The 25,368-nt window shown below is 37.8% G+C and overlaps 1 protein-coding gene across 1 annotated transcript in view; it reads left to right on the forward strand.

The window, feature by feature from the left end:
- csmd2 (CUB and Sushi multiple domains 2) overlaps positions 1 to 25,368 on the forward strand; it is a gene marked incomplete at both ends in the record, with an annotated part of 367,659 nt that overhangs the window by 50,210 nt on the left and 292,081 nt on the right. Inside the window, 1 exon segment of the mRNA XM_079829996.1 lies at positions 18,533 to 18,645. Within this exon segment, the coding sequence (XP_079686122.1) occupies positions 18,533 to 18,645 (113 nt within the window).

A 25,368-nucleotide genomic window follows, 5' to 3' on the forward strand; every position in this document is an offset into this window, starting at 1 on the left:
TATTTAACCTTTTAGGCGCCTATCTGAAGCCCATAGTATACTTTGCTTATGCGTGTTCCACCCTGTCTAGGAGCGCGCGCACGATTTCACGCCGAAATCGAAAATCAATTACGATTAATCACACAGCCCTAATATGAAATAATTATCGGCTCATTGGCCTGATTATTAATATCAGTGAATCTTTAGTTTCGAGGCAGAAAACTCAAACGTGTGGTAGAATGACCTAATTAAGCAAAGGATGGATTGGGCAGTGAAGTGAAGGGAATGAAATTGAAATAACTAAGTAACTGGCAACCAACTCTCCAGCCACTGGTCGTGGAAAGAAATGATGCTTAACCATTTAAGATGGTATCGACACTCTCTGAAACATCTCATACCCTCATTTACCTTAAGTGTCCATTTATCCTACTTAATGTTCTGTATTGTTTTGTTTCTGTTGCACAAAGCGGCTGTTTGATGTCGATAAGCCAATACAGTGAAGCCGAGGAGATGGAGATGAGTATTGGGGGAGGAGGGAGCGAATATGGGACTCGTCTTCAAGCTCGTTAAGAGCCGGGAGGAAGTGGCTTCAATTAACTCCTTTAATTAAAGTACTTGTCATATTGCAGTGGTGAGTCAGCATGTCGGTGAAAGGTTCATCTCTTCTGGAATGTAAATGTGAAGGTGCTTGGCACCTCTGGAGAACATGGCTAAGTATGGATCCACCAAGGTCCTCCTAATGGAGTGGATGCATGGATCCCCTAGCTGTGCATATTGCTCCGACAAGCTCCGTGAGTGACAGATTGTTTTCCACCTGTCTATGGGCAGCAAAAAATAGTGTGGACGAAGAGGGTGGAGATAGAGACAAAGACAAATAACAACGGAGCCACACATAGTCAGGCTGAGAGGAAAGGTAATGGGGAAGGGAAAGAGAGACAGAGAGAGATAGAAAGAGGAAGAAACAGAGCATGAAAGTGAGATTGAGGGAGTCTCTCAGCAACGGTCAATGTGTTCCTGATGCCCTTTTGCATCTAATCAAATCAGTGGCTAAACCTTGTTTTGGAGTTTATTAGAATTTAGACACACTGCTGTGGGAGACTGTGAGGAGGGAAGAACAATAAAATAAACTGATGTACAAATAATGCAATTTCGTCCGTGGCCTCCAAGGCTGAATGCTTTTTGAAAGAGTCAGGATTAGGTAGCGGCTGAAGCCCGGAGCTTCCTTCCTAACTCACACTTTGGCAATGAAGATAACATTTGAATAATTAATCTCAGAGTCTGTAGGGCTGAGTGAGTAAGTAAGAGAGAGAGAGAGAGAATAAAAAGATGAAAGAGGAACATGTAGGAATGGCGGGCGGGCAACTAAGGGAAAAAGGAAAAGATGGAACGGGGAAACCAAAGAAAAAATCCCAGAGAAAAAGAGAAATAACTGGGGAGAAGGTCTTCGACACTCTTTCCTTCCTCCATCTGTGTCTCAATATCCAATTAAAAATTTAATTGCAAACAGTTGGCTGGAATATGGATTCATTTGTGATGCTCTGATTATTGGTACAGACCTGCTTAGAATGATGCATTTTGATTGATTTGTTATTCTTTTTTTTTTTTTAAGAACATTACCTCTTCATCGCTTGTTCTTTATCATATGAGTAGAAATAAGTACCTATCATCAGTTTTAGTCTAGTTAATTTTCCAAGAACAAGAATGTAACAGTAATACTGTAGAATGCTTAAAGACCTTTGTGAGAGCTTATATTTTGTTCTTCAAATGCACTCAAGTATGACATGTTAATCTCAAAACCTATAGTGAGCTGCCTACCTAGACGGCATTTAACAGTCCCTCCAGAAAAACGTGATTATGTGATCGCATAATTCAATGCATAATCAGCCAGTCCGTATATTTATGCAGGGGTGCATTTTTTTCAAATACGCCACACTTTCACAGCATAAATTGCTGATTTCCGAGCACAAAATATGCTGGGTTTGTATAATTTCTTAATCCCCGCATTTTCGTTGCAAAAAAGTCTTAGCAGAAAGTTGAAAAATTTTGCGTTTACTTCACACAAGAGCAGCCATTTCCTCCTATTGCCATGGGGACGTTACGAAGTGACGTAATTACGCAACGTGAACATCATCGAAAAGCTGCAAACCCCGCGATGAAACCATGATGAAGCACGCAAATCATTCTCATTTGCCAACAAAAATAAGCGCAAAAGACCGTGCAAAGCAGTTTCCCGATGTGTTACATGACATTCAGGAGTTGATGCAACTTTACAGTTGTAAGATTGCACTTTTTTGTTACCAGTGGGTTAAATCATACTAGGTTCAAAAACCTTACAGTTGTAAGTATATTAGTAGTATGTAAATTTATGTTACAGTAAGAGATTGCACTTTGTGCATTGGAAGCACTTATTTTAACAGAAGATGTGTGTTTTGTAGCTACCTCTGTAAAACAGGAAGCACACATTTTAATTTTTTTAAATATTTTATTTATTCATTTTTACAGAAGTTGTAGCATATTCCTTCCGTAAAGCTACAGAACTTGTTTAACTCTGTAGAACTTTGTAAGTTTGAGCCATGTGTTTATTAAGGTCTGAAATAAAACAAGATGAGAACTTAAATATTCCCAGCACTTTCTGTGATGTAGTATGCTTGCTTATCATAGGAAGTAATAGGAAATGACTATTTACATTAAGGTTGTAGCCTAGTGAGAACAGGGTGTTGGGAAAATCACTTTTTTTCCCTCTTTTTCATCAAACCGCAGTGTTTGTAAAAATCGTGTAAAATTGCATAAATATCCCGCATATTCCATCGCATTTTTAAGAAAACGTGCTGCAAAATCAAGGATTTTTGCCCGCAGCAATCACAAAAAAAAATCTGCATTTTTCTGGAAGGACTGATTTAAAAGTCACAATGTAACTGAAGTAGCAACAGATCCTTTTCTTCCATAATGTGATGTACATTCAAGTGAAATGGATTATCAGAAAAAAATTAAGATAGAGACCTTGTTCTATCCATCGACAAAGACATTGTTGATATTAAGTTTTTATCTCACAATTCTGACTTTTCAGAGTTTACATCTCGCAAGTCTGACTTTTTCTCAGCTAAAAAGGTATATGAAGTCGCAGTTGCGAGTTTTAAAGTCAGAATTGCGAGATATAAACTCGCAAATGCGTGTTATAGTCAAAATGTAGATATAATTGCTTTTCTCAAAATTGCAATTTTATAACTTGCAATTCTGACTTTATATTTCAATTCTCACTTTATAACACGCAACTGCAACTTTATATCACTTTTTAGCTGAGAAAAAGTCAGAATTGCGAGATGTGAACTCGCCATTTTGTGCGAGATGTGAACTCGCCAAAGTCCGAATTGCGACTTTATATCATGCAATTCTGACTTTGTAACACGCAATTGCGCAGTTTATACTGATTTTTTTTTCAGAATTGCGAGATGTAAACTTGCAATTGTGAGATAAAAAATTTCAAATATGTTTTAAAATGTTTTATTCTGTGGTGGAAGCTTCAATAAAAAAGCATTGCATATTGCATGAACATAGATAAAAAAATAATAATAAAAAAAACACTTTATTTTAAGGTGACGTAGTTACACGTTACTACATTTACTTACTATGGTAATAACAGTAAATTATGCATAATTACAAGTAACTAAACAAAAACATAACCCTAACCGTGACTCTATAGTAAGTGCATATAGTTAATTAATATTACTCAGTACGTTACACTTTTAGTGTAGTAGGTTACACTTTATTTTAAGATGTCATTGTTACAGTGTAATTATATATTTAAGTTCTGATTAATAATAATTAACAACATGTACTTACTATAGGGTTAGGATAGGATTAGGGTTTGATTAAGGGTTAGTAATAATAACAGTAAATTATGCGTAATTACTATGTAAAATAATGTTACCAAGAAAGTGTAAACAAATACTTAAATGCCTATAAAACATATTTTACCCAATATTAAATTGACTGAATCTAAAATAAAAATAAATGTATGCTAAGTTTAGTATTAAAAAAGTAAAATTAAAATAATCTTAAAAAAAGCTAATTCAAAATATGAATAAATACAATGATAGTATATACATTGTATTGTATGTCACACAGTGTTTTGCTCCCTATGTAGGGAGTTCTAGATCAGTCCATTCCAGTTAGGATGCACCCTTTTTGCACCTTTTGCAACACCGCCAATGAATCTGTTGCTCTCCTTTGAATATATCAGAGCCAAAAAGAAATGGTTTTGAATGAAAGTGCATGGCACACCAATGCAGCATTGCTAGGCTTAATAACTACCAATTGGCCCAGCATGGAAATGTATGGACTTCAGCTGGACTGAATATTGACGGCAGGGACAACGTCACTACATTCTCGGTCTATGGAGAACTGTGCGCTTTTCTGAGGCCTGTATGATGACTGTGAGGTGTAAGCTCTTGTGGTAATAAGTGTCAAGCCATTTACTCGAATTTGCTCCCCATCATCAGTCAAAGAGTGTGAAATGAAACACACGTTTTCAAATCCCTAACTGTTACACGGATTAAGCAAAACAATGTCATGGCATTCCATCCATCGACCCCGGCCTCAACCGGTTTATTATTTTGTCTCGATGGGTTCTTGTGTAGAGCATGTGTGCTAATATACTGTATGTTTAAGAGGCCTAGCAAGGGAAAATCTTGTTTGGGAACACTTGGTGAATGTAAGAGAGGCCATAGAGGACGGACTGAAGTGGATTGTGGGTATTTTGGTCACAAGGGTTATCAGTGTTGTGTGCATATTTTTGATGAGTGCCCAGAGCAGCGTGTGTGATCGGGGAGTGCAGATGGCCATTATAGACGCAATGTTTAAAAGCTCCACAGCCATTTAGGACCATTTATCCCCTAGTGATGAGTTTTGCCACTGTGCTCACCCATCGATAACTCATCTTTCCGTCTTTCTTTTTTTCAGGGCTTTTTATGGCTCTAAAATTCCTCTGCCTGATCAGCACAGTATTATATCACTGCTTCTCCACTCTGAATAATTTAGCCTGCGCTACTATTTTTCTTCTAGCTCAACCTCACTCCCCTTCAGTATTTGCACCTCCTGAAATATTGGCCCTATGAAATCTGTTTCATTTTTCCAAAATTAATTTTTTCTTCTTTCTAAATTCCGTTTTTTCCATATAAAAATTTTTGGACTCCCATTTTAATGGTGAGATTAAATGTTAATAATCAAAATACATGTCTATTTAGGGCTCTTTGAAACACCCACCCCCCTTAAATTCCATTTTATTTGTGTTTTCGTTTTTAAATTTTCTGGATTCAATTTTATGTATATATATATTCAGGGCTCGACATTAAGCCTGTTCACACACTTGTCTTTCGGACAAGTAAATCTGTCATTCACATTTTTTTGTAAATATAATCTATTCTGAAGCAATATTCTTACCAGTGTTCAATCAGCTTTGACATATTTAAATATGCATATTTGTGATATTTTTACCTTTTTATAAAAGGCATTTTTCCATAATCTTATTAAATATAGGATGTGCTTCAGCTTTCCTTCTATATTCTTTAATTTGATCTATAAATTAAATTCGAATAAGACACTATAGGGCAGTTACCAATCAAATTAAATCATTTACACTGAAAAATGACAACTGCATTGAATAATGTTATGAGATTATTTTAAATATATTTGAATATACAAATAAGAAATGTTGGAAAGATGAAACTAAACCACCAGTAGGTGGCAGCATGTGACCGTCTTAATGAGCGAGTCATTGAGTCGATTCAGTGAAACGGCTGATTCATTTAAAGGGTTAGTTCACCCAAAAATGAAAATTCTGTAATTAATTACTTACCCTCATGTCGTTCGACACCCGTAAGACCTCCGTTGATCTTCGGAACACAAATGAAGATATTTTAGTTGAAATCTGATGGCTCTGAAAGGCACAATGACACGGTTCACTCTCAAGACCCTTAAAAGGTACTAAAGACGTCGTTACAAAGTCCATCTCACTACAGTGGTTCTAAAATAACTTTATGAATCGGCGAGAATAGTTTTTGTGTGCAAAAAAACCCTAAATAACGACTTATATAGTAGTGGTGCAACGGATCACAAAACTCACGGTTCGGATCGCACTACGGATCATGAGTCACGGATCGGATCACTTTTCGGATCAGAATAAAAGGGGGAGGAGACTATTTTTATTTGCGTTCCATTTATTACATGAAAACTTTTGGTGTTAACATAACCTATATGGTTTATAGGTTAACAAGGAACTCTTGGTGTTAACAAGATAAAATAAATAAATAACCATCTGAATAAATCAAATTTGACTAAAACCAACCTGAGACGTGAAAATGGGCCATGAGAAATTATAGATCCATGAGAGCAAATATGGGCCGTTAAATCTCCACAAGATTAATTATAGCTGGAGACGCCACAGAGACATCAGAGCCAACGGCAGACGGCAGAAGGACTAGCCGAGGAAAGTCAACTCTCGCCGGCTAAACAAGCGCTGACCGCCGCTGACTCACTGGAGCTCACAACTCCGATAACACCAGATAAAATGTTTAAATAGGCACTCTTCTTATAAATAAACCACAGATTTGAGCTTTAAACAACTACATTATCGACTGAAAAAGTCTTAAAACTAAGTTTTGTCACACATTAACAGTAGATTTTAACACAAAAAGACGTGTAAACACAGCCCATGTCAGCCATTTCTCAACGAGACAAACATGTGAAGAGAGTAAACTCCAAATGTTCAAGCATCCAACTTTGCGCGAATAGCGCGGTTTATTCACGCCACATAAGTTCTTCATTCTTAGGCTGAAACGCGGGCTAGTGAGAGATTGCCTGTTTGTCACGATGACGTCTAAAGTCCCCGCCAAAGGATGTAGTCCCTTTTAGCAACTTGTTAGCAACCATCGTTTTTAAGACACAATAAAGTCTTAAAAAAATCACAAGCAGGTTATAACTAGTGTGTTTTATGTCATAGATTAAAACGTGAAAATATATAGAGGCTTTGTTAACCACAGACCTTATTTCAGGCGATTTAGCAAAAACCCATTCATAGACTTTAGGGCGAGGGAACCCAAAGGGCTAAAATGCTAACTCACTTCCGCGTTTTTGCCTACAAAGTGACGTCATTACTTCGGCACTCTATAGAGCCCTGCATTTGGCTTGCATCACTTGCATAGTGGTGCATTTAAGGTGAAGCATCCGTTCGAAAAATCGCGTCACAACATCACGTCCGGGTGTATACAGTGAACGCAAGCTGAAATTATTGTTGCGTGGCTACATACAAGTTTAAGCATATGTGATGCATTGCCACGATTGGTCTGACTGGCGCGAGAGAGAGAGAGAGGAGGGTGCATGCGTGTGTGTGTGTTACTGATTTTCCACTATCAGTTCTGCGCTGCTCTCCGTGCGCGATCTTCACGCGAAAAGAGGTCTGCCTTCAGGGCGCGCGCTCGTTGTCAAAGACGCGACACGGCTCAACTCTCCGTGTCACAGAAAAAAGCTGAGCACTGAACGGATAAGTTTTCCGTATTGTTGTTTTTGAATAGTGCACAACCGCTTCAATGTTCAAACTGGCAAGGCTTTAAAAGCATTTACTTGACAAACTTTATGAGGATGAAAGTGAAAGCGATCTGGCTTCGGGGGTTGCACGTGCCGCGCGCGCGTGTGTGTGTGTGTGTGTGTGGCAGCTATAAGAACGGTAATCAACTTACATAAACTGTGTAAAACATGCAGTTACTATAGTGATTCTGGGCATCTAGAATCTTAACTAAATTCAAAATGTATCACGCGCTATGGTGTGCTTCCTGAACATAGAACAGCGGTCCGTGTGAATCAGATCCCTGCGCGTATAGTGCGCGTCATAGGAATTTAACGAGGCTTCGAGGCAGAATTTTTGCCTCGAGGAATTTTTGTAATCGAGTTAATCGAGTAACTCGATGAATCGTTTCAGCCCTAGTTTAAACGCACTACACTTAAACAACGTTTTATTGAATTCATTACTTTGTATTTATATAGCCTAATACCTACTTTAGATGTATATATTACGTTGCTCATGCAAATTGCAAAACAGACAATAGACTATGTTAAAATAACAAACATTTTAAATTAAAACTTATACTTTTCTTTCATTTTTAAATCTTTTTACAAAAAATCCTGAAGGTCATAAAGAACTTTGTTTTTCCACCTCCAAGAAAGGACAGGTGCTCTCCATTATTTCTCCTTGTTTACTTAAAGGCTGTTTTCCTTGCTTTACTCGACGCAAAAAGCCATGTGTTGACTTTGAAACAGAGTAGACGTTACATTATATGCATCTGTGGTGGAATTACTCATAGGAATTACTAGATTTTCGCATCGATGCATGTTTGTTTTAATGCGGATGCGCTGTCACTTTAATTCAGCGCCAGCACATCAAAAAAATCGGAAACGATCAGCACAGCTGTATGGCTACGCGCTCCTGAACGCACTGACGGGCCGAAGCTGCGTGCAGTGAAAGCTGTATCCGTTAACATGGGTACGGAAAAAATACGCACCGCATACGCACTGCAAACGGAGTATGTGTGAAGCGGGCGTCAGCAGGTGCCATGCTCGATGTATGCGCCATTTTCATATGGCTTTCTCGTGCCATAGTGCCTACATAATGTTACAGTTTTGACCACCACCCTTCTTCCGTCATCATTATATTTTACGGGGAAGCCAAAATGCTCCCATACATGCGATTTGAATAATGCGGGAGGCTTTTCAAGTTCTTCTACTTTTCTGCTTGCCACTGACTGATTAACATGCCCTGTTCACGTGAACACATGTATTTCTCTGAAACTCCGCATCGAGTTTAAAGGAACGAGATCACTTAAAAAGCAATATCGGCAGAAAAACTGTCTTTTAGTCTGCGATCACTAAACAATTCAGATCGCTAAACAAATCCACAAGTTTAAAAAAAATGCACAATAAATCCGCGGGTCACGTGCGTGCCGAACCGCAGGTCGTGATCCGTATGGATCACGGATCAACTGCGATCCGTTACACCCCTATTATATAGTGATGACAATTTCATTGTCAAATAGTCTTTTTGCGGTTTAATATTCACGGACACAAGTCTGTGTCGCAGTTTGATTTAAGTTTTTATGGCTGGATTCCCCGATTCCGTCCGTGTTTTCTGCATCTTGGAAATCATAGGGCCCTACTCTTTGTTTTATATTCTCTCTCTTCATTTTTATACATTTTTTGGTCGTGTTTTTTTTAATGGTTTACCATGTATTCAAAGTCTGAACTGAAGTAGCATTTAAAAGGCAGAACTCTGAAAAGCAGGTGGCGGAGACGTGACATCAAGAACTTCCAACTGAGCTTCAGGACAAATGACTCAGCGCATTAGTTGAAACGTTGGCTAAACAGAATTGATGGCCTAATTGTTTGAGAAAAGGGTTATTGCTGTAGATTGAAATTAGAAGTGAATATTTTTGCTCCGATACCTCAGTGTTTTTGTGCTGTGGGGATAGTAGGAGGGCACAGGAAGGCTGTTGAGAGTGGGACTCCCTGTTCGTTAAGTGCTGAGCTAGTACTCTGAATGGGGAGTTGCACAGACAGTTATCACAAACATTTCATTATATCAGCGAAATGAAAATTCTGGGCCGAAACCAAAAATTCTAATATTTTTTTATTTATGCTTTAATGATTTTTGTTACATTATTGGCTTTTATTTTTATGCTTTTATGCTTTATTTATATGATGTATAATAATAATACTAATATACAGAGCTTTTTCTCGACTCTCAAAGTGCTTTTTTTTTACATTTATAAGGGGGAATCTTCTCAACCACCACCAATGTGCAGCATCCACCGAATAGGATGAATAGTAAAAAAGCTTATCGGTGAAGAGGAGGGAGTGATCAGTGTAAATGGGGATGATTAGATGATTTATTTTTGCTTATATTATTATTTTATTATTTATTACTTTTGCACACTTTCATTTATTTACTTCAACATATTTGTTTGTTTATGAGTTGGTAAATAAAGCAATGATAGCAGTATCCAGTTTGCACACTTGAGCCAACCAAGCAACTGAGAAAGAGCAAATATGTGTTATGATGGCTTTTTTTTATATATAAATATATTAAGGTTAAACCCTTTTACTAGTCATATATTCTTAAAGATTAAAATATAAATATTTACAGTAATATTTAACTTCCACAATATTTGAAACCAATAGGTGGTATTTATGCTGACATCGATTGCGCTGACATGAACTGAACCAAACCAAACAGGCTAATGAGGTATCACCATGGAGATGATATTTGATTTGAGGACTTTGCACGGTACAGACCTTTCTAGATATCTTTCACTACCAATGCAGCCGGTGCTTGATCACATATAACAAGAGATCAAAAGGAGGACTTCCATTTTGGATTCTCTCAATTGTGATTTATGTCTTAGAAAGCCTAGAGTCTTGCAAGATCCTACAGCCCTTGGACCTCGAAACCATTTATTTGGCTGTGACAAAGAATGACACTCTATTTATGGGTACCCTATTCCATGCCTGATTAGAAATCATATAAAATCACTTTAGAGTACATTGATTAACATTTGAATGAGAATAAATGACTTTTAAATTATATGTCACATTTTATTACCAAAGTAAAAAATGGTCAAATTAAACATGTCCCTTTCTTTATTTCAGGTAGTCAGTTAGCTAGCAGCTTAGCTGACTAGCATAGCATAGTGTTAGCTGATTAGCTACTACAAGATATCAAATAACACGCTCTGTATTCAAACAGGCATTGAGAAAGTGTGGATAGGATCTTGCACGACACTGTAATGCAGTTCCCCGCAGATGTTTCTAGCAGATGGCCGAGGCCTCGGTTGGCGTGTCTGTTTGCTTTCCATTCTGTGTGTACTCTTAAGTCAGATACATTACAGTAATCCAGTCTCAAGCACTAAACCACTCATCGTACATATCACGAGCCATGACAGACTTGCACTATCCACCCATCATGGTAGCAGTGCAAAAATAGCTCCGGTGGCAGGGCGAGAGGTGTTTGAGTGGAGATGTGTGTGGGTCGGTGGAATGGAGAAGCATGTGTTTATGAAGGTTGGAAATAATGGCAGGAGAGGATAATTGGACTGCTTTTACCCTGGACGTTAGCCACTCCGAGGCGCTCCAGTGGGCGCATAACTGCTGCCACCCAGGAATGCTCCGAGTCCTTGAAGACGAGAGAGTTACAGCAGTGATTGTGTTGGACGCAGCAGTCTGCGCTGAGAGCACCATCAATCCAGTTCACCTCACCTCATACCTCTGGCCTACAGGTGGGCTTTGTGAATCCATCTGGGCAGGACAATGTATAGAAGAACCCAATTGTTTATGGACATTTCACATATAACTTTAGATGAGCTTGCAGATTTCCCTCCCCCAAAGAAGAGATTCGCCTCTTCGCCTCTCCCCCAAAGAAACAAGCTGTCGATTCATTCACTTCAGATCTCAGCTACACCGGAATATGTCATAGGATTGAAAGATGCATACACACATAACGTATTCCTCACTCACCCTTGCACTTTCTCTATAATTTATCCCCTAATGTTTTCGCTCTGCTTGCCTGTCAGATTCCCGGCCCTGCATCCGTTTTCCCCTCTCTTTCTTTCCTCTCTCCAGGGTGTCCTTCTTCCTGCTGGAATATGGCTGGCTCAGCGATTCCCACCTTCCATGAGATTAGTGAAAGGCCAGCCTACTTTAGTGTGATGCTGTTAACGTGTTGTTTAAGAAAAGCAAGCAGGTGGTTTTGGTAGCATTTGTTGTATCAGCATCTCATTCCATGAGCGGTTATAAGACACAGGGCCCTATCATACACCGGGCACAATGCGACGCAAGTGCCATGGGCGTGCTGGTCTGAAAACGCGGTGTGTTCAGGCGCATTGTTGGTGCGTTGCGTTTTTGAGGCAACTTAAAAAGGGCGCGTTAGTAATATGTGCCTATAGGCGGGTGCACAGTGCGCGTACACTCTGCTTATTACACACACAGGGATGCGCAGCAGCACACAAACATGTTTAAATATTAAAAATAAAAGGATTCTTCTGGAGAAGCGTTCAGTCTTTCCGCTCGCAAATTCCGCAGACCCACTTTATATTAGGTGGGCTTAACTCTAAAAAAAAAAGGCTCGTAATCATAGGGGAACCTTTTTTAGTGCTATATAGCACCAATTTTGGTGCTTCAGTGGTTCTTCAGCGGTTCTTCAGAGGTGCTATATAGCACCTTAGTCAAAGAACCGGTGAAGAACCTCTGAAGAACCTCTGAAGAACCGCTGAAGAACCTCTGAAGAACCTCTGAAGAACCGCTGAAGAACCACTGAAGCACCAAAATTGGTGCTATATAGCACTAAAAAAGGTTCCCCTATGATTACTAGCCAAGAACCATTTTTGGTGCAATATAGAACCTTTTTTTTTTTAGAGTGTACTATGTACTAACATTTTAATTAATCATTTGATACAATGCACTTATTGTATACATACATGTTTTTACATTGTAATTACATTTTGAAAAATACCTGCATGTAATTACAAATGTAACTACACAAATTAATTACAGATGTAATTACACTGCTGACCCTTCCATTACACCTAACCCTACCCTTAAACTTAAACTTACCCTTACCAACACACCTGTCCCTAACTTTACCCGTATCCCACCTCAATATCAGCAAAGGAGTTTTGCAATACAGTATGAACACAGTAAGTACATTGTACTTATTTTTTGATGTAAATACATAGTAGTTAAAGCCACCTAATATAAAGTGGGGCCAATTCCGCTATGTAAATGTGTAATTCCGCTATGTGTGAGCGCAACAGGTTTTAAAGGGAACGGGAGATGAGACTCGGATTGGTTTAACGCACGTTATGCCCAAAGCACACCCATGAGTCATTAAGAGACTTTTGGGATGCTAGCTTTTGCTTCCTTGAAACATGCTGTGCAGATACAGTATCAGCTTCCATTATTATTGGAGCAAGGCCATGTCTGAAATCCAGATAGTGCCAACTATGCTAATGTGGCCAGTTTAGTGTTAACCCCAGTTATAGTTTAGTGCTGAGAACTGTAGTGTGGGACACCAGCAATGGTAGCCACTCTGATGTGTGGTGACAGTGGTTGGACGGCGAGGTTCATTATTCACCGCCTGACATTCCATTTAATCACATTTTATTATGAAGCAGTGCAGGACTCAGTAAATCAGCTTGTGCTTGGAGCTCCTGAAGGCTTGAGGAGGGCGGGTGGGGTGTTTACGGATGGCTTTAATCAGGGGAATTTCTACAGTGACACCCTCTTCCTATCACACACGCACACATTTTGAGAACACACTCATACCGATACTCACATTAAAACGATGCGTACTAGAATATTTTTACACTTATATTATCAGCAGACTGCATGCAAATACAGACTAGAGGTGGGCAGTATGGCATATCATATCACATTTTTTTCAGACAGGATCACAATCATGATTCTTTTTAATGTTGGTTTTTAACACTATTTTATAAATCACTGCAGCAGTATAACCAAACTAATTTTCCTTTTTTTTTTTTAAAGGCTTACAAGTTAACAAAAGAAAAAAAAGAATGACAGACAATTTAGACCATTAAGTAGGGGTTGGCGATACTATTATTAATACTATTATTATTTTGTCTTTTTTATTAAAAATCAGTGGCGGCTGGTTGGTTTTAAAATAGAGGCGACACACTAAATTGTAGCGGTCTGGGCATCACCTCTCTAGGATTCATTTTGATTTTATTATTTATTTATTTCTGTATTTTGGCTTAACACCTTTAAAATGTCTTTTGGTCATGTTTAGACAGAAAATGTTCTAATATCTAATCAGTCAAATATTCAAGATCTCTTCTCTCAATAATTGCGGGAGTTGGTACATTATCAGTGGTAGCTGTTTACATTTTACAAAAAAAAAAAACACTCAACAGCTGAAAGTGAAATACTCAATGGTGTTTGTAAATTTTATTTAACAACTGAGGTAAAAGGTTATGGATTTGTCTTCTCCTCTCTTCCTTTATCCTTTCAGACTGAACTTAACACAATTTTCCGAATGGAAGATTTGATGGTGATTGGCTAATTCATTTTTACCAGCAGAGTCAAAAAGTCTCTGGCTATGGATTCTGCCTCCCTCTCTCCTCCTCTACCCTGTCAGACTCGCCTTAGCTCAGTTTTCTGTGTAGTTGTAATTACATCGGTAGATTCAACACGTCTGGGGAAGAGCAGCGATGCTTCCATCTTCAGTAATATTTTTTGGTGTTGTTACAGTGGTGAAATTACCAGCAAAAAATACACACACTGAGACATGAAATGGAATTAATAACTGGGAATTGTATTCGCATTAAATCCCATTTTCACCTCAAAAGTTTTAGTAGGCTGTGTCTCCCTTGCCTCCTATGACTCAAAGATGCAAATTACAAATAAAACAGCAAATACAATATAAGATACAAATGAAATAAACAGTTTCAGCTACAGTATGTGTATTTAAACAGTAGCATTCAAGTTCGAAATTGAATAAACAAATTTAAAAATAAAAGACTACATAGACTTCACTATATGAATTAAATATCAACGGATTCTTGGATTCTTCAGGCAAGAGCAATGAGGGATTTTCTCTTTGTCTTTTGTTTTTTTGATTAACATTAATGACGACAGCAGGTTTATTAGGCTGCTGTCACTAAGACCTAAGGCACGGATTCATGATGGCCAAGAACTGCAATGTCACATGAGCATAAATGCTGCATTGCTAAACATGTGATGTGAATATACATCGCGTTTTACTGTATGTTGGGACGGAGGCACCGGAACTGCAGCTGATAAAATGTACACTGTAACACAGTACTATGATCTCTCTTCAAAAGGGAAACAATTTAATCATTCACAATCTAAAATTGTGATATCGTACAACCCTAGCACACTCACAATCACTGAAGCGCATACACGCCTCGCAGTCCAATCTGTCTTTCCTCCCTTTTCAATGAACTCTGTAAACCACCACCTGTTCTCCTCCTTCCCTCTTCCTTCTCCAGTGTCCCTGCTCCCTTCCCAAAGCAGCACCTGGGATAATTGGAGAGGGAAGTGCTCTTTTTTCTAATGGAGGATCTGGACTGGATGCTGCAGTACTCATCCATGTGGAAATCGCTCCTAATGGAGCCTGCCTTTGGCCTCTGCACACCCCACCGCTTCCTGTCCAGACGGCCTTATTTGGGTCTTTAGTTTATCTGTTGTGGTATCATGCTAGAGCCTCTTTTCTACCTTCTCAGCCTAGACGTGATCTTCACTGATGAACTCCTGTTTGGTCAGAAAATGAGTCAAATAATGGGCAAACCAGAACTATGCTGCATTTTGAACAAACAAACAAACAAACAAACAAAAAACATTTTATTTTAATAGAGTAGTTCACCCAAAAATGTACCTGTTGTTTTATGACAAGTGCTGTATTTTGGAAATGTTGTCTTTTGTTTTCCATAGTTAAAAATACCAGCATGTGGTTTTGGAATAAATAATGGCAATATAAATGTTTTAAGCAATACATACATTACCATACAAAAGTTTTGGGTTTTTTAAAACATTAAAAAATACATTTTAAAATATATTTAAATAAAAACTTTTAATAAAAAAACAGCAGCTTTTTCTATGCAGTTTGGCCGCTTTTCCACACGAAAACGCAGTATCCGGTCACTGAAACCAAACTTTTTTGAAGTTCTCATTCTAAACATGGGCAAAATTTCAAAACACAAGTTGGACAAATTTTGTGCCAAATACACTCCTTCAAGATTCGAATAAGGTTCGGAAGGAATTCCTTGTATGGACACTTCTCCCGGATGAGCACGTGTGTGTGTGTGTGTGTGTGTGTGTGTGTGTGTCTGCTCGTGACTCCTTAACTCCACCCACTGCACGCCTGCACAAGCTTGTTTTCAGAAAGAATCGGTACAGCGTATCTGTCTTTTATAAATCTGATAAAACTAAAGACTCTTCGGAGATATGAAGTATTCAATACTACTCTATAGGTACTCAAGATTTACATGAGATAGAACATGAGGCAGAAACAGTGTGTTTTGTGTAACCTTTAAAGGTTTCCTTAAAATAACGATAATAATGATTTAGATCAGGTTTTACAAACATTCCCCTGCCTGTCATTGGTTGGATGAACAGGTAGTCCGGTCCCAAACTCACACCATTGGTCGAGTCATGCAACTTGCAGAGCAATGTAACAAACCATCACTGATTTTATTTTTTTAGGAAAAATGTTCTTTTCAATGTTCTTTTTGAGGAAATCAGACAATAAATGCTGTCACTTTGAACAATGGCTTTCTAAGTATGATTTTTGTAGTCTTTTGAAATACCTATTCACCCGTCTGAATCATCCACCTACTGCCTACAGTTCAGCTCAATTAGTCTATCTCTAGCAAAGGCATATAAAATGGCTTAGGCTGCAGATGGGTGACCGTTTGGTATGTTTGGGCTGATGGAGATAAGATGACAGATCTGACTGAAAAGGCAAACCGACGCGAGTCCCTGAACATGAACGCTCAGAGCATTGCCTGTAGCTAAAGCTGCATCACACGGTTTAACATCCTGCTCTGCTGACACCCTGGAGGACTTTATGGGTCATAGTGGTGCTGTGGGGAAATGCGAGCACATTTGCGCAGTTGTCGAGCACACCTGGCAGCTAGAGGCTCCGTTTTGTTCTAATCTAAAAAAAAAAAAATAGCCCTCAGGATGCATTCATACCGCATACTACGGATTTTTCCACTCTGTTGCGGTTAGTGGTATCATGTCAAAACAGTACATTGCATTAATGAAGGTTATGAACATATACTTCACTAAGAAAACAAATGTTATGTTCATACATGCAAGCATGTGTTACAGTATTATTTATGTGCATGGTCCAGACATGTATAAGAGTTTCCAAGATAAAAGGAAAAAGTTGTTTTAAAAATCTAGTTTAAAGCTCTTCGAAATCTACTTTTTATACATATGTTGGTTTTGAATTGAATGATTCATAAAATGTCATGCGTTGTAACCATCAAGTAAAAAGTAATAACATATTGTCTTTATACCTTCCTATATAAAAATTTATTAATCTTTCAAGTTTTTTTTTAAACAAAGAATGAGTTATTCATGATTAAATATTACATTTTAGGTAATCACAAAAAAATAAATAAACCTGAACCACATGTAACCTTGAATTGTCAAATTTTTTTCAAATGATCTTATCTCTTTTAAGAGACATATTGACTTTGACGCATAATCATGAAGATGTTCAAGGGAGATGTCCTCTTCTTCCATTTGTCTTCTTTATTACTTGTAAAATAATAATGGAAGGTTATGCTTGAATGGTTTTTAGATCTTTTTATCTTCTTCATTGTAATATCTGAACAATTTTGTCCCCACTGTTGGGGGTAATGCATTACAAGTAACGCAGGTTATGTACTCGGATTAGTTTTTTTCAAGTATCTAGTAAAGTAACTCATTACTTTTAAATTTACTACAAAATATCTGAGTTACTTTTTCAAATAAGTAACGCAAGTTACATTTGTACTTTATGTCCCTATGTTGAAAGAAATCAGGTGCAGAGGCGTTGTGTGCGTTGTCTAAACCTGATGGTTATTGTAGTTCTAGATTAAAAATGAGCATGCATTTACTCATCTTATTTGCACAAAAGCAGATTCAGTATTCCTCAAAACAAATAAAAACCGTGAAATGCAAACTCAGAATATTACGCAAACCTGCAAAAAAAATAATAAAGCTTATTACAGCTTATACAACATGTACTTACATGTTTATCACTTTTAGCAGTGGTTTATGAAACTTCTAAGGGACACCAAAATTGTGTATTTAGACCACTGTATGTGGGTATGGGAAGCTTTTCAATTTGGGTAGGCCAAATCCAGGCGGAAATCCCAAAAATGGTCCCAGAGCTTAAGAGGTTAAGCAGTAACACAATGTTGTAACTCATTACTGTTGACAGTAACTTTCCCCAACACTGTTTGTCACCAAAATATCCAAATAAAATGTAATACAGAAATTGAAAACATGCTCATCATAGAAAAGGTGCACTCAAGTCACTGAATGTGTGAAGTGTATTTTTGAATACAGCAATTAGATAGTGTCACACCACTGGCATGCATACTGTTGAAAGCAGAGTTAATAGCTTACATCTGCAACCTCTGACCTGTGAAATAAGCTCTTTAAGCTGCTCTATTGATTGTGATTTTGATAGGTCTGTAAAGCGTTTATTAGCTACCATTCTGATGATTGGTGCATGAGCCATGGTGTCTCTGGTGGCCCATTCTGTGCAGAATTCCCTCTCTTATCACCTGTGCTGTCCTAGTTATCTTTTACACCACAGTAAACAGCTTTAAAAGATGTTTATTTTCCGTTAAAGCTGGAAATTGAGATTTAGCAGTCTGTTTGGCACTTAAACATTTGCAGCTGCCAAGCTCCAGCGTTTGGTTTGTATAACAATACTCTCGGTTAACGTGAGCTTTGTTCCTTCTCTGCATTTTAGGTTGACGGGGTTTCAACTTCCTGCCCCTATAGTCAGCACAGGACCCAGACTTACACTATGGCTGCTGTCAGACTACGCCGTGAGTGGCCAGGGCTTCAAAGCCGTGTACGAAGGTAAGAATCACGTTTTAATCTTCTCTCTTTGTCTCAAGTCACTTCACTACCAGGAAAAGGTTCAATCCCTCATCTTTCGGACGAACCCTGTAATTATGTAAAGTGGACTCTTGCGCTAGCACGCGTGCCGTAAAGTAGACTTTTATCTCACTTTATAGGCTAATTGCATTAATATGCACGGTCAGACTGAGAATCCATGAACAGATTTCCTCTTAGTTCCATGCTGGCTTCTCGTCATATTTCTTTTGATGTGAGAGCTTTATGACCCAAAAAAGCAGCAATATTAATGCTCGCTTCAGAGCGGCAGCAAGGAGAATGAATCTGCACTAATTAGATTAATTATCTAATTGAAATTGTAAGACTGATGGCAGGTGAATCAAGGCCTCTGGGAACTCCGTTCATCCAGATCTGTACAATACTAATGGAAAATAATGTCTGATTCAGATGGAGAACATGAACATGGTCTATACGGACATGCATTATGTTTTATACTTCTTTGCATGCATCAATTTAGTAGTCGATGTGTTTGCTATGAAAAATGTGATAAATCAGTTTCAGTTTATAGATGGGTGTCTAAACTAGGGTGGCACTTTTGGGGGAAAATTCAGATTTTTCTGATAAATATTGCGCTTTAAAAGGTTTTTCCAGATTTGCTGTGCTTGTTTGTAGGGCTGCACAATTTGGGCAAAGAGTCTGATTATGTATACATATAATCATATGATTAATTGTAGGGATGCATGATATTATCGGTACGACATCGGAATCGGCCAATAAACGCTTAAAATATTTAAAAAATTATGCCGATATGATAACGTGTTGATATGCGCCTGCAATAACTCACGTGTGCAAGGAGTGCTATAGCGATAAGATCATGTCAGCAGTGTGCTCATTCTTGAAGTGAACTTGTATGTCAAAAAGCAAAACCAAGCAAATACATTGCATGTATGGTGATTTATATTGACAGTTTTTAAATGCTGATTTGATTTTCAGAAGGACGTGACATTCAACAGTGACTCCTCACTCTCAGGTCCTAGTGCCCGGCCGCTAGAATGTGTTATTTATATATATATATATATATATATAGTGGGGGTGCTGTTGTTATAGTAATAAAATGAGAAGTAGAATACACAAATAACTTGACGTTACTTCTTTTTCTGAATAAATAAAGCAGTAATGACAAGCATGACACTTGTAAATTAAATACTTTTATATAGAGTTTATTCATCTGTAATACAATTGTATGAAATGGATGATGAAAAAAATCCCAGGATAATTGTATAATTTTTTTATTTGAAGCTAAAGACCTCATCAACTGAAGTCATGCCACCCCCACTTCATGTGCACAAACGTTAAATCCAAAAATAAAATATTTGGGTTACAACTGCATCTGTCTGGGGTGAAAAATTACTGAATTTATAATTGTTATTTTCATACCTTTTAACATACTCTTATTATAAAAAAGAACTGTGTTAACATTTATCTTTAACAAGCATCCTTTTAGGAAGGAGACCTTAGAAATCTGAAACTAGAATGGAAAAAAAGGTTTTGCTCAAAATGTGGTGTTGTTTCCAAACAAAGGGAAAAAAATAAATGTATATCGGCCAAAATGAGTTGAAAAATATCGGCATATCGGCAAAAATCCAATATCGTGCATCCCTAATTAATTGCCTTTATGATGGAATTTGGTCTCCGAGACACAGTTTTGCAGTGACTGATTGTACAATTTTGCAAGCAACAATTGGAAAGGAAAAATCACCAAACTACTGCTTTGTATTGTAATAAACAAACATGATAATTGACTGACAGATACACTCTTAGGGGTGTAACGATACACTCACGATTCAAGACGTATCTCGATACTGAACTCACAAAACGATACTATGACTTTATTTTAAAGCTGCAGTCCGTAACTTTTTGCGCTCTAGCAGTTAATAAACAGAAGTGCATGGGTCTTGCAGATGAACATTGCAGCCGGAGCTACTTCTCTCTGTTTATGTCTATGGCGAGTCACGCAGGGGCTGTGCTCCTCCACAGTGGTTCCTACCAAACCGCTCTTAAAATAGTCCCAATATAAACACTTATTATAAGTGTACCATAATGATTCAGGGTAAGACAAAAAGACGGTTTGAAAAATGGGTTCATTTTGTACATTTTCATTATATCATTTTTGTAAATCTTGTAAATCGTGGACTTGAATAGACTTAAACTTCCTGGTCCCAATGCACAGGGCAATGGTGACACCAGAATACAAAATATTCATGATTCTGAAGCTGAAAATATGTTGAACACATATGCTTGCACTCTGTCACTGACTACATATAGATACACAAACTTTTTTACTGGTGAAATCAGACATTTGACATTATCAGGACCCAGAAATATTCACCCATTGAATTATTATACATTATATTCAACATTATAGAGAAGTTTATTGTAGTACTGTCACTGAAACTTTTTTTTTTTTTTTCTCACGCTGTACACTCGCACTTTCAATGCAGGCATTCAATAGATCTCTTACACCGAGAAGACGCGTGCACACAGTCTCTCCCGATGCTCGTTATGACCCGCCTCTCCCACTATTAATGCACTGACATAATAAGAATAAAGCATCTTTGAGTAATCATACTTCTAAAACTAAATGCGATGTGGTGATTTTAAATCATGTTCGCGCTTTCACTTTGAGTGGTGCCCCTCCAGCGTGTACGCATTTCATTTGATCAATGCAGGCACAGTTCTAATCGCAAAGCGTGTCAAAATGACTATTCCCAAACTTAAAAGTTAATTCATCCAGAAATTCACAATTCATGTTGTTCTCGCATGCCACACACACATTTTGTGTTTACTACAGTATGTGCGTCGTAAATCTGTTTACATTTTCGACATGAGGGTAAGTACATGTTGATAGAATTTACATTTTTAAGTGAATTATACCTTAACAATTTAGGCTGAGTCTTGGACAACACCTGGATTATATAATTTACATCACTGATGCATATCGTCACATTTTTATATGGCAATATCTTGATATAACGATGTATCGTTACACCCCTACAGAGCAGGTTAAGAGGACACAAGCATCCAGAGCCCTGAGTGATGACCTTACACCAGTATGGATAGGCTTTATCTCATCCATACGGATCAGACTAATTCAGTCTGGCACTGTAATTATGTGCCATTTCTCGTCACATGACCTTCTGGGGTCTGCTGAAACACTGTACAGGAGCAGAATTAAAGAGTGATGTATGTAGCCCATGCCTCTGGCCTGACTTTCAGTAAAGACAGCCAAGTAATGAGAAGCCCAGAGCTCTTATCAATAGCCCACGGCTAGACACTCAGCAGAATAGCGATTTCCTTTGTGACTGTCCTTCATAGGAGTGTGAAGCCATGCTCATCGTGAACAACATCAGAATACCAAATCGAATTATTTTTATCCTAATGATACTGTAATTCATCCCTGAATGGGTTTGTTTTGCTATAATAACTGGCTAACTGTATATTATCCAGCTTATTATCTCATAAGTACTGACCAAATATTTTGTTAGGGCATTCCTGTAGCTCAAATGCAGTGTAAGTCCACCTGGACTAAAGTGTCTGGGGACGTGATACAATGGACATGAGATCAGTTGCCTGGGACAACAAGCCTTTCAGTGTATTATTTTCCAGTTTTATCACGTACATTCTCATACAGCTCATTAGTTTTTGCACTTTTCCATGGACAAACCATTTCCTCCAAAAAAAAGGTGACTAAATGAGCTCAGTATTTCCATTTTTTCTAAGTGTGAAATTCTCCTCTTTCAAACAACAACAACAACAACAACAACAACAACAAACAAAAAAGCCCCACTAATTTCAGCCGTGCTCTCCTCTCTTTTGAGTGGGTGGAGCTGAGGGGAAAGGATAATGGTTATAAATGAGGGCTCTGCGTCTTCATTTTGCATCTGGATTCTTCCTCTTTATCTTCAGAAAAAAAAGCCCCCCGGCGTGATGGTGAAACATTAGGGGCATTATGAGCAGTGCTATCAATTAACACTCTCAATCAAGCCCCAATGCAGCTGCCACTCTCCTTTAAGAGCCACCCGTTTCACAAGCCCTGCATTTTTTCTCTCTCTCTCTCTCTCTTTCTGCTAGCTCTGGCGAGAACCCATCTTGAACTAAAAGAAGAGCAATCTAGCTCTGTAATGAAAGTCTGTAAAGTCTGACACAGAGAAACAATCTCCCTCTTAGATGGCTGAATAGATGACACAAAATGAGTAAAAACTTGAATGGCATTAAGCCACTTGTGGTTTATTTAATTTGTGGGATTGAAATGTTTATATGCTCATCGTTTTTGTTAATGGACATTACTGTATTGTTCCGAATATAAGGCAACCCCCCTTTTCAAGATTTTGCTTTTTTTTTTTTTTTTTTTTTTAAGGTGCGCTATGTAAAAGATTTTCAGTAAAATATCCAAAAACCACTAGGCTAGTGTTATATATTTTGTTCGGTTGAGTACTTACAATATCCCACATTTTTCCAACTATTTGTAAATCGTGAGAAATTGCTATTTTATCCAAGGAATCGGGACGTGTGAGGGAGTCGCCTGTCGATTGCACTGCAGTGTGCAACAAGTGTCATAGCAGCCGGCGAGCGAACGCACAGAGTAAAGTCATAACTTCATTTTCAACACACTCAGATGTATCTAATATGATAAACAGAGCTGCGTTACCTCATACTCATGACCGGAAAAGCGGAAGTGGCGCCGGTGACTGTATCATAATAAAAGTCCCTCTGCTCGCGTATGTTGTCTTCATCTCATTAACAATTGCTCCAGTGGCCTTGCTCAGCTCCACAACACTCTGTCCTGCTCTGCTTCACGCTACAGTAACGTTAATAATCGCATCCATGAACATGATTTCTGCCCGAGTCCTATCCCTATTCTTCTCCACCAGCTGTGAGGTGAATACCACATGTCCCAAGATTCTGCACTTAAACTTGGCGTCATCAAACTATGCCTTTGATTTGAACAGGTGACCTCTAGCGGACGGAAAAGTCACATAGTGCACCTTTAATACTGAATAGTTTTCATATTTTTGTATTGAAAGTATGGTAAATACTGGTAAAATGAACCAACAAACACATTTAAAAATAAACACTTTTTTTGCAAACCATGAAAATAACCTGTAGCCCAATAACGTTAACAGTAGAAGTGAAATCAGGGTGCCGTCTTACTTTTTAAAAGCACGTATGGGGGAAGTTTGGTACCGTCAGCAGTGCACGCAAACATGACAGTCACGCGCCACTTAGACTGTAAGATTTTCTTTGACTGTTTGCATTTAAGACAGCGTTTTTTAAATTTTATTTCTAACATTAGCCTACACTTCCACACACCGTATTTCTTGGCACACTTGTTCTATGCGTATTTGCCGTAACCAATTGTTGTATAGAATACAGTATAGAATTGTAAACTGCTAGATTACACTAGAGATTTTTTCCCACTCTAATAATTTCAGCCAAGCATCCAATGTTTGAAATTTCATATCACGAGTATAGTGACCAATAACGATTATCCATATTATCATGGTTTTTTTGATAAAATGAGATGAAAGTGTTCAAATAGAACTGATGCACACACTGAAAACATTTCAAGTTTTATATTTGAAAATCAACAAACAAGCAGCTCTATGCACTTTATTAAGCAAGGAGTCTATTCTGTGGCATTTCCTTCCTTATAATGACCGTCATCAATAACAACAAATTAGAACACAGTGCACATTCATGTATATACACATACTCTTAGATATCCTAGGTACTACCAGAAGCCCAGAGTTTTTTTATTTTAAAGAGTGTGATGGATTGTAGGTCAATAGAAGTTCAGTTAAATACACAGGAGCTGAACCGTTTAGGGCCTTATAGGTCAGTAGCAATACTTTATAATTGACACAGAACTTAATAGGTAATCAGTGTAGAGATGATAAAATTGGTGTTATATGATCATATTTTCTTGACCTAGTAAGAACTCAAGCAGCTGCATTTTGGACTAATTGTAATTGTTTATTGAGGATGCAGGACAACCCGCTAGTAATGCATTACAGTAATCTAGTCTAGAGGTCAAGAATGCATGAACTAACTTTTCTGCATCAGAGACAAATAACATGTTCCGTAGCTTAGCGATGTTTCCGAGGTAGAAGAAGGCTGTTTATGTAACGTATGTAATATGATTTTTGAAAGACAAGTTGCTGTCTCATATAACACCCAGGTCCTTCTAAATGCAAATTGTATTCTAAGAGATTTTGTGTACAGGTTTTTGGTCCAATAAGTAATACCCCAGTCTTATCTGAATTTAATAGGAGAAAATTACTATCCAATATTTGATATCTCACTCTGTCAGCTTGGATAATTTAGAGATTTCATCTGGTCGTGCTGAAGTGTATAACTAAGTATAATATATTCAAGACATGTTTCTTTTAAATGAATACAAGGATGAATATTTATTTTTTAATATTTTTAAATGCATCACTATAACAGTATACAGTAATAAAAAGCAATATTTTAATGCATTTTTGCTCAAATATTTTCAATTATTTAAAAAAATCCTACATAGTGACTTCTCTGTACATTTTTGAAGGATAGTGTCAATGAAGCTTGAGTTAGCTTTGAACCGATTTACTGTAATGAACTAATTAATGGAGATTAATGTTGTTTAAATGACTGGAATAGGCATAATGTTGCTTTTTTTTTCTCTCA

The sequence above is a fragment of the Gobio gobio genome (genome assembly GCF_949357685.1).
Source record: "Gobio gobio genome assembly, chromosome: 11".
NCBI classification, from domain to species: Eukaryota; Metazoa; Chordata; class Actinopteri; order Cypriniformes; family Gobionidae; genus Gobio; species Gobio gobio.